Source organism: Vitis vinifera, chromosome 1 (genome assembly GCF_030704535.1).
Source record: "Vitis vinifera cultivar Pinot Noir 40024 chromosome 1, ASM3070453v1".
NCBI lineage: Eukaryota > Viridiplantae > Streptophyta > Magnoliopsida > Vitales > Vitaceae > Vitis > Vitis vinifera.
This window is the reverse complement of record NC_081805.1, coordinates 10,233,890-10,248,347: the sequence shown is the minus strand read 5'-3', so window position 1 is coordinate 10,248,347 and position 14,458 is coordinate 10,233,890. Positions and strand designations below refer to the sequence as shown.

The following is a 14,458-nucleotide window of genomic DNA, read 5'->3' as shown; positions in this document are numbered from 1 at the left end:
ACTAACCACTATCACTACGACCACCTTCCAGTGAATGCAGAACACCTCACTCCTGCAACGGCTACTTAGAATTCAGATGCCCTTGATCCACGTCACCCAATAAATGCGAGCTCCTCTATATTTACTTTTTTACAAACCACACTCTACCCTTTTCACCCAACCAATTGGTGCCCATGGATTGAGCTTTGGGTCAAAATGGCCCATTTATAAAAAATATATATATATATACATAAGATGTAACCATTACATAAAACTTATGTTCGTCTTTAGTATCATGTACGAGTCATCATAGAAATATATATATAATTGAGACTTCAATTATTATTTTTTTTAAATTTAAAATTTAATTAAAAATTATTAAATTACAATTTATTATTTAAACTAAAAATATATACTTTAATAATAAATTATTTATATTTAAACTTAAGAATTTAGTATTACTTCAACAAACATAAATTGATAAATAGGAGAGATTATAAATAAATATTTTATTTATTAATAAATTAATAATTTTAAAATAATAAATTTATATAACATATAAATAAGATATAAAATTGTATAATTTATTAATTTAAGATATTTAATTTATTCTTTTTTAAGATATTAATTTATTTGTATTATAATAAATTTATCTTTATTGAAATAATATTATACTCTTAAGTTGTTATATATAAATTTTTTGAAAAAATTAGTTAATTAAATTAATTAGAAAAAGTCTACTACAAAATATAATTTTTAGTATTTTCATCAAAGTCACAAAAAATACCCACTAAACATTTATATAGTGGAAAAAAAAAAACAAACATAATTTCACATGCCTTCACAAGGAGAGAACCTATGTGTAATTAGTATTATCTTCCTTTTTGGTCGCTCCTCTCTAACTGTAGCAGGTACTATATGTAACACATGAAGAACATTTGTCTATGATGGAACTGGAGTTAGAAATAGAAGTGGTGGTGGAGGTAGCAATCTAAGTCAACGTAGGTCATGCCTACCCCTCAGAATAGTTGGGGCTAAATCTAGCTGAGTAGATGTGTCAGTCTGCATAGGTATATTGGACAAATATAGATGACTTTGGTGATAGTAAAACTAATGTCCTAAACCCAGGTCCTAGTAGAGTAGCTAAGGAAGCATCTAGGTGCAATGAAAGGGGATTGACATATGGGGTAGCACACACTGAAAGTGGGTCTAAAGAGGTAGGTGGTTGTACTGATAATTGGTCTAAATAGGTAGGGGGTTGCACTGATGGTGGGTTTGAAAAGGTAGGGGGTTGTAATGGAGGTAGGGTTGAAGAGGTAGGAGGTTGTACTAATGGTGGGTTTGAAGAGGTAGGGAGTTGTGCTAATGGTGAGTCTGAAGAGGTAGGGGTTGTGTTAATGGTGGGTTTGAAGAGGTAAGGGGTTGTACTGATGGTGAATTTAAAAAAATAGGAGGTTGTACTGATGGTGGGTCTGAAGAGGTAAATGGTTGAATTGAAGGTAGGCTTAAGAAATAGAGGGTTGTACTGATGATGGATCTAAAGAGGTAGGGGGTTGTATTGATAGTGGGTTTGAAGAGGTAAGGGGCTGAGTGAAAGTAGGTTTCAAGAAATAAAGGATTGTATTGATGGTGGGTCTGAAGAGATAGAGGGTTGTACTGATAGTAGGTTTAAAGAGATGGGTGACTGTACTAATCATAGGGATAAAAAGGTAAGGGGTTGTAATGATGCTGACACTGGGGACGTAAGGATATAAAACTAATTTGTTATTAAAGTTTATATTTTTAATTTCAATAATAAATTGTAATTTAATGGTTTTTAATTAAATTTTAAATTTAAAAAAAAATTAATTGAAGCCTCAATTATCAATTCAAACTTTAATTAAAATTATGAAAATATATATATATATATATGTATGTATATTTTATATAAATAGCCATTTTGACCCAAAACTCCATGGGATTACCATGTAACGTGCGGGTGGTTTTTCTGAAAGAGTTAATTGCAAGTTTGAATTGGGTCTTGATTTTGATGCAAGAAGGCTTATGTGTTGCTGTCTAGCATAGTAGGACGGTGGTATAGGAAGGATAGGGGTGGTGAGTGCCGTAACAAGAAGCCTAATGCTAGGAGGATTTCCACCCGTTGCCTTCTATCAGTAGAATCCTGCACCATAGTAGATACAAAACATGCCAAATTTTGTTTTTTTATATTTATGCGGAGATTATCCATCGTATGATAAGATAAGTTTTCTAGAGATAAAATTATCAGTATTTGAAATGGAAGTGAAAAGGGCAAAATAGCATGATAAGTTTTCTATACATCAAATTATTAGAATTTGAAATGGAAGTGAAAAGACCAAAATATTAGGTTATTTTAATTTTCTTTTTTATCCATAACCTTTGATTTTTTACCTGGGAACGGAGAGACAAAAATTGGAAAAAGAGAAGAAGATGAACAGTGATGGAGAAGACAAAAAAAAAAAAGACTTTTTGTTAATTAAGGTTAGTATAAAGTTATTTTTATTAAATATTATTTGGCAACCTTAATTCACAATAATTTAAGGTTAATTACCATTAGTCATGTTAGCTAAAAATAATTTGAGATTAATTTAACAAAAATATTTATGATTAATTAGAAATTGATTTTCATTATAAGATTATTATTCTCTTTTTAATCCAATTATGATAATTGGGATTAATGTTAAATATTTTTAAAAAAATTATTATTTGAGATTTATATTTAATAAAAAAATTAATTATGATTGGATAGAAATTTATATTTGAAATTGCACTTACATGGGGATGATGTAAGCTGATATGGGAGTTGTGTCATCCAACAACTGGTCAGGGGCGTGTAGGTTGACGTGGTTCGATTTTGAATACTGAAATCAACTTAATCGCCTTAATTGATTGTTAAGATTCCAGATACATTTTTGACACTTTCCATGGCAGGGTGATCATTTAACACGGGTGATATGTGATATAACACTTTGGCAAACTTTAGGAAGTGTAGGTTAAAAATATCATTTTTGTAGTCCGGCGGTTATATTCGAAGGCGCGTCCGTGAAGAATACTGTGATAGGCGTATGATGCGTGGCTTGAAATGGTTGGTTTGCGCATTGTGCTGGCTTGTATGCCGGGGGTTTACTGGCTCAGGCTCATGCACTAGAAATTGTTGGTTTGAGCATTGTGCTGGCTTGTATGCCGGGGGTTTACTGGGTCAGGGTCAGGGTCAGGCTCATGCACTAGAAATTGTTGGTTTGAGCGTTGTGCTGGCTTGTATGCCGGGGGTTTACTGGGTCAGGTTCATCCACTAGCTAGTGCCTATGAAATCGGACCATGAAAACATGACTCTTTTATGAGATTCAGTAAAACACCCTCCCTGTCTTCTTCACTTGCGAATTTTTCTATCTTTTTGACTTGTATTATAATGGTTGTCTTGACTTGATCCACGGCTTGTGTTGTATCTAATCATGCTCACCGTAGAAGTAGTAAAAAGGAGTTGGACGGTGATTTCCTTCTTGAACACTCAACTCTCAGCGGGCTCTATGACATTTTCCCACATACATGCATATCAGCCAAGCTGAGAGATGTTGATTGATATTAACATTTTACCACGTCATTTAACCACCGCCTCTTCTTCATCTTCTTCATCACAGACTTTTGTTCAAGTTTCCACTTTTGTGAGTAATTAAAAAGGAAGGATATGGACAACCCACACCGACCAAGTGGGCTGAGTGGCTTCTACTTTGAAGCATTTTTATCAAAACCCGTGGCCTATTTCCACTCTCTCTCTCTCTACAGAATCCTATGCACCCCTTCACCTACTTTCCCAACTTCCTACCTCCCCTGTTCTTCACCTCACTCACATTTCACATAACCATTTTTACTCTATTTATTTTCTTATCAACCACTCCCATAACTACCCACACCCCCTCTCATTTTTTTTTTCTTTTCTTTTCTTTTCTTTTCTCCCTTATATTAAATGATCCCTTGATATTAACAGTAAATAAAAAAAATCAATTTTCCTAAAAATTTAAATAGAAAGAAGCCATAGAATTATAAAAGGGTAGAAAAGAAATAAACATATAAATTGTAAAAGACTATTCGAACTCATAACTTATTAATTAAATCACACATACAAATAAATAAAAAATAAAAATGATTGGATCATCAATATAGTCCCTATATTTTCTAAATACACCTATACTGAACAATCCATTAATAAAAAGGAACAAGAATAATCATACTAGTAAACCTCTCAAAAAAATCACTTCTTAAATATTATTGCGTACTCTAAAAAAAAATCCTAAAAGATAAGGGTTAAAAAATATTTAAAAAATAAGGATTAAAATATATAATAAAGATAAATTCATCAATTATCATATAAAAAAATTACTCTCAATATCTCAAACGAATTATAATAAAATTGATTTAGATTTCATAATCTAATATGACTTTCGGTCCAAGCTTAAAATTATGGGATTTGAGCTCAATATATCAAAATTAGTCTTAAATTTTTTATTTTTTATTTTAAATATTCTCCACTGCAGTGAACAAATGTCCTGGGGTTTTCAGAGATACTCTTTGGAACTTTAAACAAACCGTTGTTGGGTATGACTAGAAAAATCAATTGGTGGCCAAACCAGGTGTTGGGCAAATAAACTGATTTTATTTTACACAAGTTGGTATTGAGAATCACCCTTTATCCACCCAATTCCAAATTAATTAAGACCACCCAGTCACTCCTCTCTCCTCTCTCTACCACTTATGCATTTTATTCACTTTCGTACAAAAGAAATCCTAAAAAAATTAAATTAAAAAAAAAAAAAAAGGTGGAGGAGGGTGAGCTTTTAATGATGTGAGCGCCTCTTCAATATTGAAAAGGACATGAATGCACTTATCTTATTGGTTATTAAAACCCTCCAGCAAAAATATTGGGAAACTCCACTGTCCCATAATGCCATGTTTCTCCCTTTTTTTTTCTTCGTTGACCTAACCCCATAACTGACGTTGCTCTTTTTTTTTTTCAATTATTATTATTATTTAATTCTTTTTGGTTTTTTTTCAAATAAATCTACTTTATGACAATTTTTTTCACCAAATTAATTAATTAGTGGCTTTATTCTAATCCTTCCAAATATTTTTTACTTTAAATTAGACTGAATAATAACAGAGATCGTAAAATAATAAAAGAGATAATAATGATAAATAAAGATAAAAAATAAAATAAAAATAAATTACTTATTTGTATTTATTATTTAATTATTTTAAATAATATCATTATATTATTTTATTAAATATAATTAATTTATTTAATAATATAAATTAAGTTATTAAGTCACTTTTAAATTATTAAATTGGTTAGCGAAATGTCCCTTAACTTTTCAAATATCTACTAAGTCAAAAACTTGAAATTAAAGAATAGTTATAAACTGTTGGAGGATATTAATTAATGGAGAATTAAAATATTTCAAGTTGAATGATTCCAATTTCCAAAGAGATGTTCCTGAGGTTTGTTGAGCATCCAGAGTGCTAACCGCTTTGACCGACTCTCAATTGATTATCCATCCGAATATTTTATTTTTCTTACCCTTATTTATTCATTTATAATAAATGAAATTATAGTTTTATTATTATAATTTATGACAAATGGAACTATTAAATATTTATCCATGAGAGTAGTTTAAGAAATTAAAATAGCAGGCCATTGAAAAATTTTAAAATAAAAGAAATTATCAATTTTCATATATTTTCATGATTAAAAATATTTAATTACCAAGTAATTTATAAAATTAATTTCTTGTAGAGAGTAGTTAAAAAAAAAATTGAAGGGTTAGGTCGTATAAGAAAATTTTCAAATATTCAAACAAATTTATATATTTAAGTAATTAAAAAATTTTAAAATAATTATTTATAAAATTAATATTTTTAGAGAGTGGTTTAAAACAAACAAAAAATCCAATGAAATATCACTTTTGGCAATAATTTTACAGGTTAGGTAATTAGAAGGTGGATTGTCAAAAAGTCTAAAATATTTAAAATGAATGATAATATAATATCTCAATATTTTGTTTTAAAATAAGGTATGGATGACATTACTTTTATAAACTTTGTGATGGAAGAAACGAGGAAACCGACGATAAAAGTACATCTTTTTTCTACTCCATCCCTAAAATACACATTGCTGATGGTGCATGATTAAAGGGAAGTAATATTTTGTAAAATATGGGAAATGGATTTTGTGAAATTTCTAGAAGTTTGGAATTTAAGGTCATGTGCGTGTACGTTGGCTTCCTTTAAATGGAAAACCATTTCACACTTTCACGCGGGTTTGTCCCCTGAAACTCCTGAACCCACCACCAAACACAGCTCATGTGGCTGGATTTTGGGTGCCAAACACCCCCCGTGATTGTGATTAAGAATTTATGGTGGAAGGCTCAGAGATTCGAAGTACATGAACTTGGGTCGTCGCTGATCTGACGTTCATTTGGATGACTTCGTGGGGCAGCACCAATCAGTAGGGTGGTCCAGGCTGTAGCGTACAAGTGGGGGGAGGAAGGAAAAGGTCGTCCACTGAAAGTGTTGGAACTTCGGAGCACGTGATCACGTGGTGAGACGCCAGTGGATGGCAGCCGTCAACATCACTCAGAACACCAAACAGCTGGCTGCATTGGATGCACAGCTGGCGTCCCATTACTGGAGGAAAAGAATATTACTTGTTTCGAGCGCCGATTACCTCACTCCGCTACCCCACTCCACCTGGCACCCCCACTCTTTCCTACATTTAAAGTTAAAGAATGAAAAAGCCAAACCTATTACTGCAAGTCAAGTCAACTAATTTTTCTTGATGCCCACCTCGCCGCGCTTTACTCCATCGATGTAAAGAATGAAGAATGACTTTGTGTGGAAGCCATGAAAAGTAGAAAATTTATTCTTTTTTATTTTAGAAAAAATATCAACAAAAAATCTTTTAATCCAATGCGAATCAAGACACGCAAACACGTTGAATCCATATTATACATTATAGTTTTTTTTATTTAAAATATTAAAATTAAAGAAAAACCAAATATACAAAGTTTGAAGTTTGATAGGAAAAGAGAAAATCTTTTATAGTAAAATGTTTGGAACATGAAGGTTGGTATGACATTGATTTTGTAAAAGATGGTCCAAATATGAGTATGGAACATATTTATTATGGCAGCAAATACGTGTACAAGTAGAAGTGTGGGGGCACAATGCAACACGGCTCAGAGGGAAAATACACTAGGCAATGGAAGCCGTCGCACTAATAGTTGTGTGATTGGTGAGGAGGATGCCAGCGAATAATTCTTAATTAAAATTAAATTACAAAGAGGGTAGCATTTTTCCTTTTTGTTTTTTATTTATTTTTTATAGTGGATATATTAGAAGCATGTATATGAGGGAAGGGAAGGGAAGGGAAGGGAAGGAAAGGAAAGGGGTATATTTAAGGGGGAGAAGGCCAGGCCAGTTGAGGAGAGCGGGGCAGAAAAAGAGAGAGAGGGAGAGAAACATCACAACATCTATCATTGTATTCTCTTCTCTCTCTCTTTCCACAACCGCGTTGTATGTGAGAAAAAGAAAGATCACAGCGGAGAAGGAGAAAATAGCAAAACCGCGTTGGGCTAAACTTTGTATCATTTTTTTTATTGGCTTTTCCGCATTGCCCTTATCTCATCTCAAGAAACCTTTCTTGTTATTAAATTTTTTTTTTTTTCGTTTTCGTTTTCATGTGGATTTAGTATAAGCTTGCTTTATACACTTTGGTTTCTTGGTACAATGCTGGGCTTTGGATTAAACCCCGTCCATCTGGCGGTTCTTGCTTTTATTCTTTTCTCCCCCGTGTGTCTCGGGATTCGTTCTTTTCCGGGGAGAGATGTCGCCGGCGGTGATTATGGGTACGAGGGTTTCTTCCGATTTGCAGAAGCGCCGGACTATCGTAACGGAGAGGAGTGTCCGGCGAAGGGCCATAAAGGGTATGTGTCGTCGTGTGATCCGTCACTGGTTCACATCGCCATGACTCTTGACTCGGAGTACCTGAGAGGATCCATTGCAGCGGTCCATTCCATTCTGCGCCACTCTTCTTGCCCAGAGAACGTCTTCTTCCATTTCATCGCCGCCGAGTTCGACCCGGCGAGTCCGCGAGTGCTGACTCAACTCGTCCGATCTACGTTTCCTTCTCTCAACTTCAAGGTCTACATCTTCAGAGAGGACACTGTAATCAATCTCATCTCCTCTTCCATTCGCTCAGCGCTCGAGAACCCATTGAACTACGCTAGAAACTACTTGGGCGATATTCTCGATCCGTGCGTGGAGCGAGTCATTTACATTGACTCGGATCTTGTAGTTGTTGATGACATTCGCAAGCTCTGGAACATCACACTCACTGAGTCGCGAGTCATTGGTGCGCCAGAGTATTGCCATGCCGTCTTTGAAAAGTACTTCACCGATGAGTTCTGGTCCGACTCGGTTCTGCCAAGGGTCTTTGATTCGAGAAAACCTTGTTATTTCAATACGGGTGTGATGGTGATGGATTTGGTGAGATGGAGAAAGGGCAATTACAGGAGGAAGATCGAGAATTGGATGGAATTGCAGAGGAGGAGGAGGATCTACGAACTGGGTTCGCTTCCGCCATTCTTGCTAGTGTTCGCCGGGAATGTTGAGGCCATTGATCACCGGTGGAACCAGCACGGTCTTGGCGGGGACAACGTGAAGGGAAGTTGCAGGCCACTCCACCCAGGCCCTGTGAGTCTGCTGCATTGGAGCGGTAAAGGAAAGCCATGGTCGAGGCTGGACGCGAGAAAGCCCTGCCCTGTGGATCATCTTTGGGAGCCCTACGATCTATACAAACCCCATAGGAACCACAGATTGAATCATCAACAGATGCTCCTTTCCGCTTCTTCGTCAACATTGGTTGGGTATTCAAATTACTTCATTTGATTCTTGTCAGTTTTTTGTTTTTTTGTATTTTTGTTTTCTAGATCCTGGCAGGGAATTCTTTGATAGTCGTTTGTACAGATTGATTAGAAGAAATTGGTTGAGCACTGTGGTGGGAGGAGATTATTCTTTTGTTGAATTCTTTTGTTAAAGACTTCAAAAACATGATTCAGTTTGTTCAGAGTCCCTCAGTTCCTCTTCTTGGAACAATTTTGGTCACTTCATTTCTTTGTATGTAGCGGAATTTGGATGGATTGGGGAGTTGAAGAGGAATAATTGTCAGTTGTTCTTTGTAGCTTCACTTGTACTATTTTCTTTTAATCCAATTTACAATTAAAATTATGACCACCTTTGGTGCAGCAGTGATAATAATTCATAAGCTTTTAGAAAATAAGACAAGAGGATTGGGTGGGGGCAATAATAAAGCAGATTTAGTTTTGGCAGCGAGGACGATTGACAAGTGGGGAAGGAATATCAAAGAAACTACAGAAAGTGAGAGGGGGGAATATAGCCAGCTCACCTCTCCTCACGGATGGCTACCCCACTTTGGCCTACTTGCCTTGTCCAATTTTATTTATACAAGTATCCAACCATTCATCTTCCCAACTTTTCAAAGACGACAAATTGGAGTGATCTAACACCATTCCAGGAAGGCATTACACTCTTCCCTTACCATGCGGCTGTCCTCTTGGTTGCCATCATAATTTTGATGGAATTCATCTTCACACCATAAAAAACACGATCTTCAGGTTCAAATAATTCAAATTACAAATATGAGAGTTGTCAAGTCAATTTTATAGTGGTGCACCCACCAACCCCCTCAAGCCAGCAAGCACCATTCAATTCCTGGAAACCATCACAATTATGATAATCATAAATTATTTGAATTCAACAGCACAATCACCCTCCAAGGTTCCTCCGAATCCTGGCGACATCCTGCCCGCTAATCTGAAATGCCTTCTTCAAAACCTCATCCGGTAAACGTGGGTTTGTTGCGAACGCGGCCGTAGAAGTTAGTTGTGTACCAGGGTTCTGGCTATTGAGGCCGGCCAACACCACTGCTGGGGCTAACGAGTCAAGATTATAGAGAAAATGGATCATCCCTTTTGGGAACACAAAGGAGTCACCGGGCCTTAATAGTTGTGTGAATAGACGATTACTGGTGTCGATGAACCCCACTAGGAGCGCACCCTTTAGGAGTGTGGCCACCTCCGAGGCCCTCGGGTGGCTGTGGAGTGGGACCAGCCCATTGGCTGCTATATCTGCCCGAGCCATGGTCAGGCCCATTGTGTTGAACCCTGGCAAGTTCATGGTGTTGGTGAGTGTGATACTGAAACCGAAGGGGTTGGCACTTGTGTTTCCGGGTTTGGACAGTGCTGATGTAGTGAAGTGTGAGACCTGTGCTAGCTGTGGGTCAATGCAGGGCACACCATTGATGAAGAAAGCTTTGGACGCTTTTGTATCAGCGATGCAGTAGTCTTGAAGTGGGTCAGGATCAGGTTTGACGAGGCCGGATAGAAGAGCTATGGCAATGAATAATTTTGGCAAGGTGGAAGCGGTTCTCATGGTGAAGTTTATTAGAGAATGGGAATTTGTAGAGAAAAATGGAGGAATTATATACAGTTGTGGGATAAAGATGGTTAACATAACTAATATTGATGGATTGAATGGGGTGATGGAGTAGCTTCAGAGCATCAAAGGAGGAAGTAATAAGGCAAGTCAAGGGAGTTGTAGTGAAGACATCACGAACCCCACTTGTATTTGTTCTTGCGGAGAAAGTTTTGGTTGATAAAGCACATTGAATTTTTAAATTTTTTTTTAAAAATTCGAGACTAAATTTTGTTGCAATTAAAAATTATGTTTGTTGAAGCTGCTGAATCTCCCTTTCCTTCATGTAAATCAGGACGTCACCCATCTAGGGTTCCCTTAATGATCCCCTTTTTCGGTCTCCAGGCTTTTTTTCACGCTCGTGGGACGTGGGTGGTAAAGTTTTCAAATTTGGCGCCTTGCACATTTCATTCTGGGGTCTTTTTTAGCCTGTAATTCTGAAGTCACAATAAATGTCTCTGGTGGTGCTGTTTCTGCCTATGATTAAGCTGTGCGAGAGGAAAAGACTCACCTTTTCCGTTATATATAGCACCACCTGTTTCAACATCTACTAGTTTCGCAATTGCGCTTCTTGGAGGCCGGAGAGCACCATGGCTTGATACCTTCATCTTTTGGGTTTTCAACTTCAAAGGGATGCATCTTCATTTGCAGGTAAGATTTTTTTTTTTTTTCTTTTCATGTGTGTTTACGCCCTTTAAAGTCTGACAGTTTTTTCCCTTTTGGTAATTTTGTGGCAAAACAATGTTACATAGACCCATTCAAATTCTCGTAAAGGAGTTTGCATAGCTATAACCTGCACATATAATTATACCCAAACTAAAATAATATGTGGGATAAGAAAAAATCAAAGCAATAAAACAAGATAGTGGGAGGTTTTGCTTAATGCATTGTGAAAGCATGAAAGATAAATAGATTCCTATAGCGACACTACTATACAATGCAAAACTCGAGAGGAATATAGATGCATGCAAATCAACAAGCATAAAAGAAGTTTGATAAGACACAATAGATCAACAGTAAAGTGTCAAGTTCTTTCACCAAATAGAACATTTGCAATGAAGAATGTGAGAAGAAACTTTTATGACTTAAAATAGTTATGGAGAGATAGACAAATAAAAAAGAAATGTTTTCGAAGAAACATCCATGTCAAGTATTTCTCTTAAACTTCTAAGACAGTTTTCAATAGTTGATTTGGTTTCCTCCAATGTTTTAGGATTAATTTCCTCCATTATTTCAATTAATTTTCATCAAGAATTAAATCTACATACAAAAAAAGAAAAAAAAAATGAATTAGACAATGCAAATGGATTGAGCAATTCAAAAAGAATATCTTCCCCTAAAGAATATCTCCACTTTTCTTAAAGAAAATCTACTCCTTTTTGTCGAGAAATATCTCAAATATCTTTTCTCAACTAGTTCCTAAAGTTTTATATTAACTTCAATAAATATCTCCTAAGAGTTTCCAAAAATTTTAATATTGAGAAATATCCCATTTTTTGTCAATTATACAATGATTTCCCTCTTTTGTCACAAAAATGACAAAGAAATGATAAGTAGAACTTGAAAACACAAGAGAGACAAAAATGAAAGAGACATCATATGTACATATCAAAGCATGATTCTAAATACAAGAGATATACAAGTAAAACAATCAAAATCATAAAACAAAAATACAAAAGAGATAGATAAAATCTCTAAGCATAAGGAAGAGGCAGAGGAGGAGTGAAGCTCGAGGTGCTCTGAAAATGTATCCAAGATATAATATATGTAAGCTGACCTTGGATCTCATGGAGCTAAGTGTCCTATGAGTCCATCCTTAGGTGAAAAAGGGTCATGAAGTCCATAATCTCCTGGGAAGTCAAGTCGGTCGAAGTCGATGCGGAGTAAGAAGCTTAGGATGAACTAGCACGATCGTGACTAAAGTGAGTCCTTGGCCTAGGCTCCTAAAATTCGACCTCGAGAATTAGAGTATCCTACTCCATTGCTCAGATCTCATTCTCCTCAATGAGGGCCTCCTAAGCTACCTCCTAAGCTAGTGTGGCTGCTACAACGACTTGTGCACCATGAAAAGTAGGGGGAACCATGGGATCGTGCACATGACTATAGTGTTTGGCCCAGGAACTCACATCTAAAAAGAGCACAAAATGCCTAAACCCCTTTAGAAGCATCAAACTTGAACCCGACGTCATCCAAGATCCGAGAAACAAGAAGGGCAAAAGGAAAGCCATTGAATCTAAAGGAGTGATCATGATAAGGGGTCTTAACATCGAGAATGACCCGCCCTATATCGAACTATTGGCTAAAGAGAATGACAAATGAACCTAGCAATCATGCTACAAATCTGGGATAGTAAGTGGAGGGATAGAAAGTATAAGTGAAGAATGTAGTGAGAAGTCATGATGGCTTAGTAAAACTAACTATGGAAATTTATGAGGAAAGAGGACAAGAAACACCATGGAGAGAAGTGAGAATGACATCAATCTCCTCTCGGTTAAAAGCCTATACCTCTTGAGAAAATGAAAGAACATGCTTAACAAGACGAGGCATGTCGAGTACATGCCTAATGGACTAAGAAGAAGTGAGAAAATATTGTACATGGTCACTTTGAATATGACACCAACAACAATTGAGTGCATGTTCACGTAAAATATTTGCATAAGATGAGGCTAATAAGTTTCTTAGAGTGAAAACAAAGTCTTCTTCCTCGCTCATAAATGATGGTGGGAAGAAGAGTATCCTAAAAAACACAAAGATTGATAGATCGATCAACTTCTATGCAATGATCATGAACGGAGGCATAAAAGTGAGTACGAGCGTCCTCATAGTGGAAAAACTCCACCGGAAAGTCATCCAAGTTGAAAGGATCTTGAAGAGAAATGTCTTGAATGAGCTCTGGTGACCTAGGAAAGATTGCCTCATGCTGACAACGACGACTAGCCATCAATAATATAGAGAATATGTAAAGGCACAAAAAATGAAGAAAACTATGAAACAAAACTAAATCGCTAGAAATGATCTAAATGACATCCTAAACAATACTATACAAATGAAAATGTGAAACTAGGAGCAAACTGACCTCAAATTGACGAAAACAAGAACCCAGAGCGCTCGAGCTAACTAGGAAATGAGAAAAGTGCAAATAACATGTTGGAAATGATATTTATAGCTTGTAGAAGCACTTGATGAAGATTAGCACTCGAGTGTCGTGAGCACTAAAAGTAGGATTGGAAACAACTTATAGCACTTGAGCGGTCTTATTGCTCAAAGCAGTATTGGATACAATTCATGGTGTTTGAACACTTGATGCAGAATTTAAGCACCAAGTATGAGTAAAGGGCTTTCCAAAAGACTTTGAAATTAAAAACTAACTAAACAAAGTATAAATTAATCATGAATTTAGGAACGATATTATTAAACATCTAAGGCAGGATCATAGAGCTCATAAACTCGCAAAATTAAGTTGAAAAGTAATGTACCAAGTAAAGTTTCTAGATCGTATAGGTCCATCATAAACAAGAATGAAGTTTTCAACTCTAAAAAAACAAAATTAATCCCATTCTTAGTTTTGAAAACTCAATGCATAATAATCAGTGTAAAAGAGGATCAACATGGAAACATAAGCATTAATGTTTAAGAGAATACGACTTGCTGTTCAGTTCTATATTTCAAAATCGATATCTTAGAAGAAATCCAACCATGCCTTTAGTCATATCAAGAACATATCCAATCAATTTGTTCTAAGATCATTGGATTTCTACTTAACACAACCTCGTTGATCTATATATAGCACAACTTAACTCTCTTTAATTTAATCTCATATTTTTCTTTTTTCTTTTCTTTTGAATGTGAAGGCATTATACACCATGATTTCTTTTTATTTTTCTTTTTAATTTTATTCATGGTTGCCTTTGTATCC

At 35.7% G+C, this 14,458-nt stretch overlaps 2 protein-coding genes across 2 annotated transcripts; one reads left to right on the top strand and one right to left on the bottom strand.

The window, feature by feature from the left end:
- Positions 1-7,405: 7,405 nt before the first annotated feature.
- Positions 7,406-9,229, top strand: LOC100241606 (probable galacturonosyltransferase-like 9). Its single transcript, XM_002271124.5, has one exon. It carries the CDS (start codon positions 7,777-7,779, stop codon positions 8,935-8,937), a length of 1,161 nt encoding a protein of 386 aa, XP_002271160.1. The 5' UTR covers positions 7,406-7,776; the 3' UTR covers positions 8,938-9,229.
- Positions 9,230-9,338: 109 nt separating this feature from the next.
- On the bottom strand, positions 9,339-10,704 carry LOC100246738 (germin-like protein subfamily 1 member 1). Its single transcript, XM_002271054.4, has one exon. The coding sequence runs from the start codon at positions 10,579-10,581 to the stop codon at positions 9,835-9,837; it is 747 nt and encodes a 248-aa protein (XP_002271090.2). The 5' UTR covers positions 10,582-10,704; the 3' UTR covers positions 9,339-9,834.
- Positions 10,705-14,458: the final 3,754 nt, after the last annotated feature.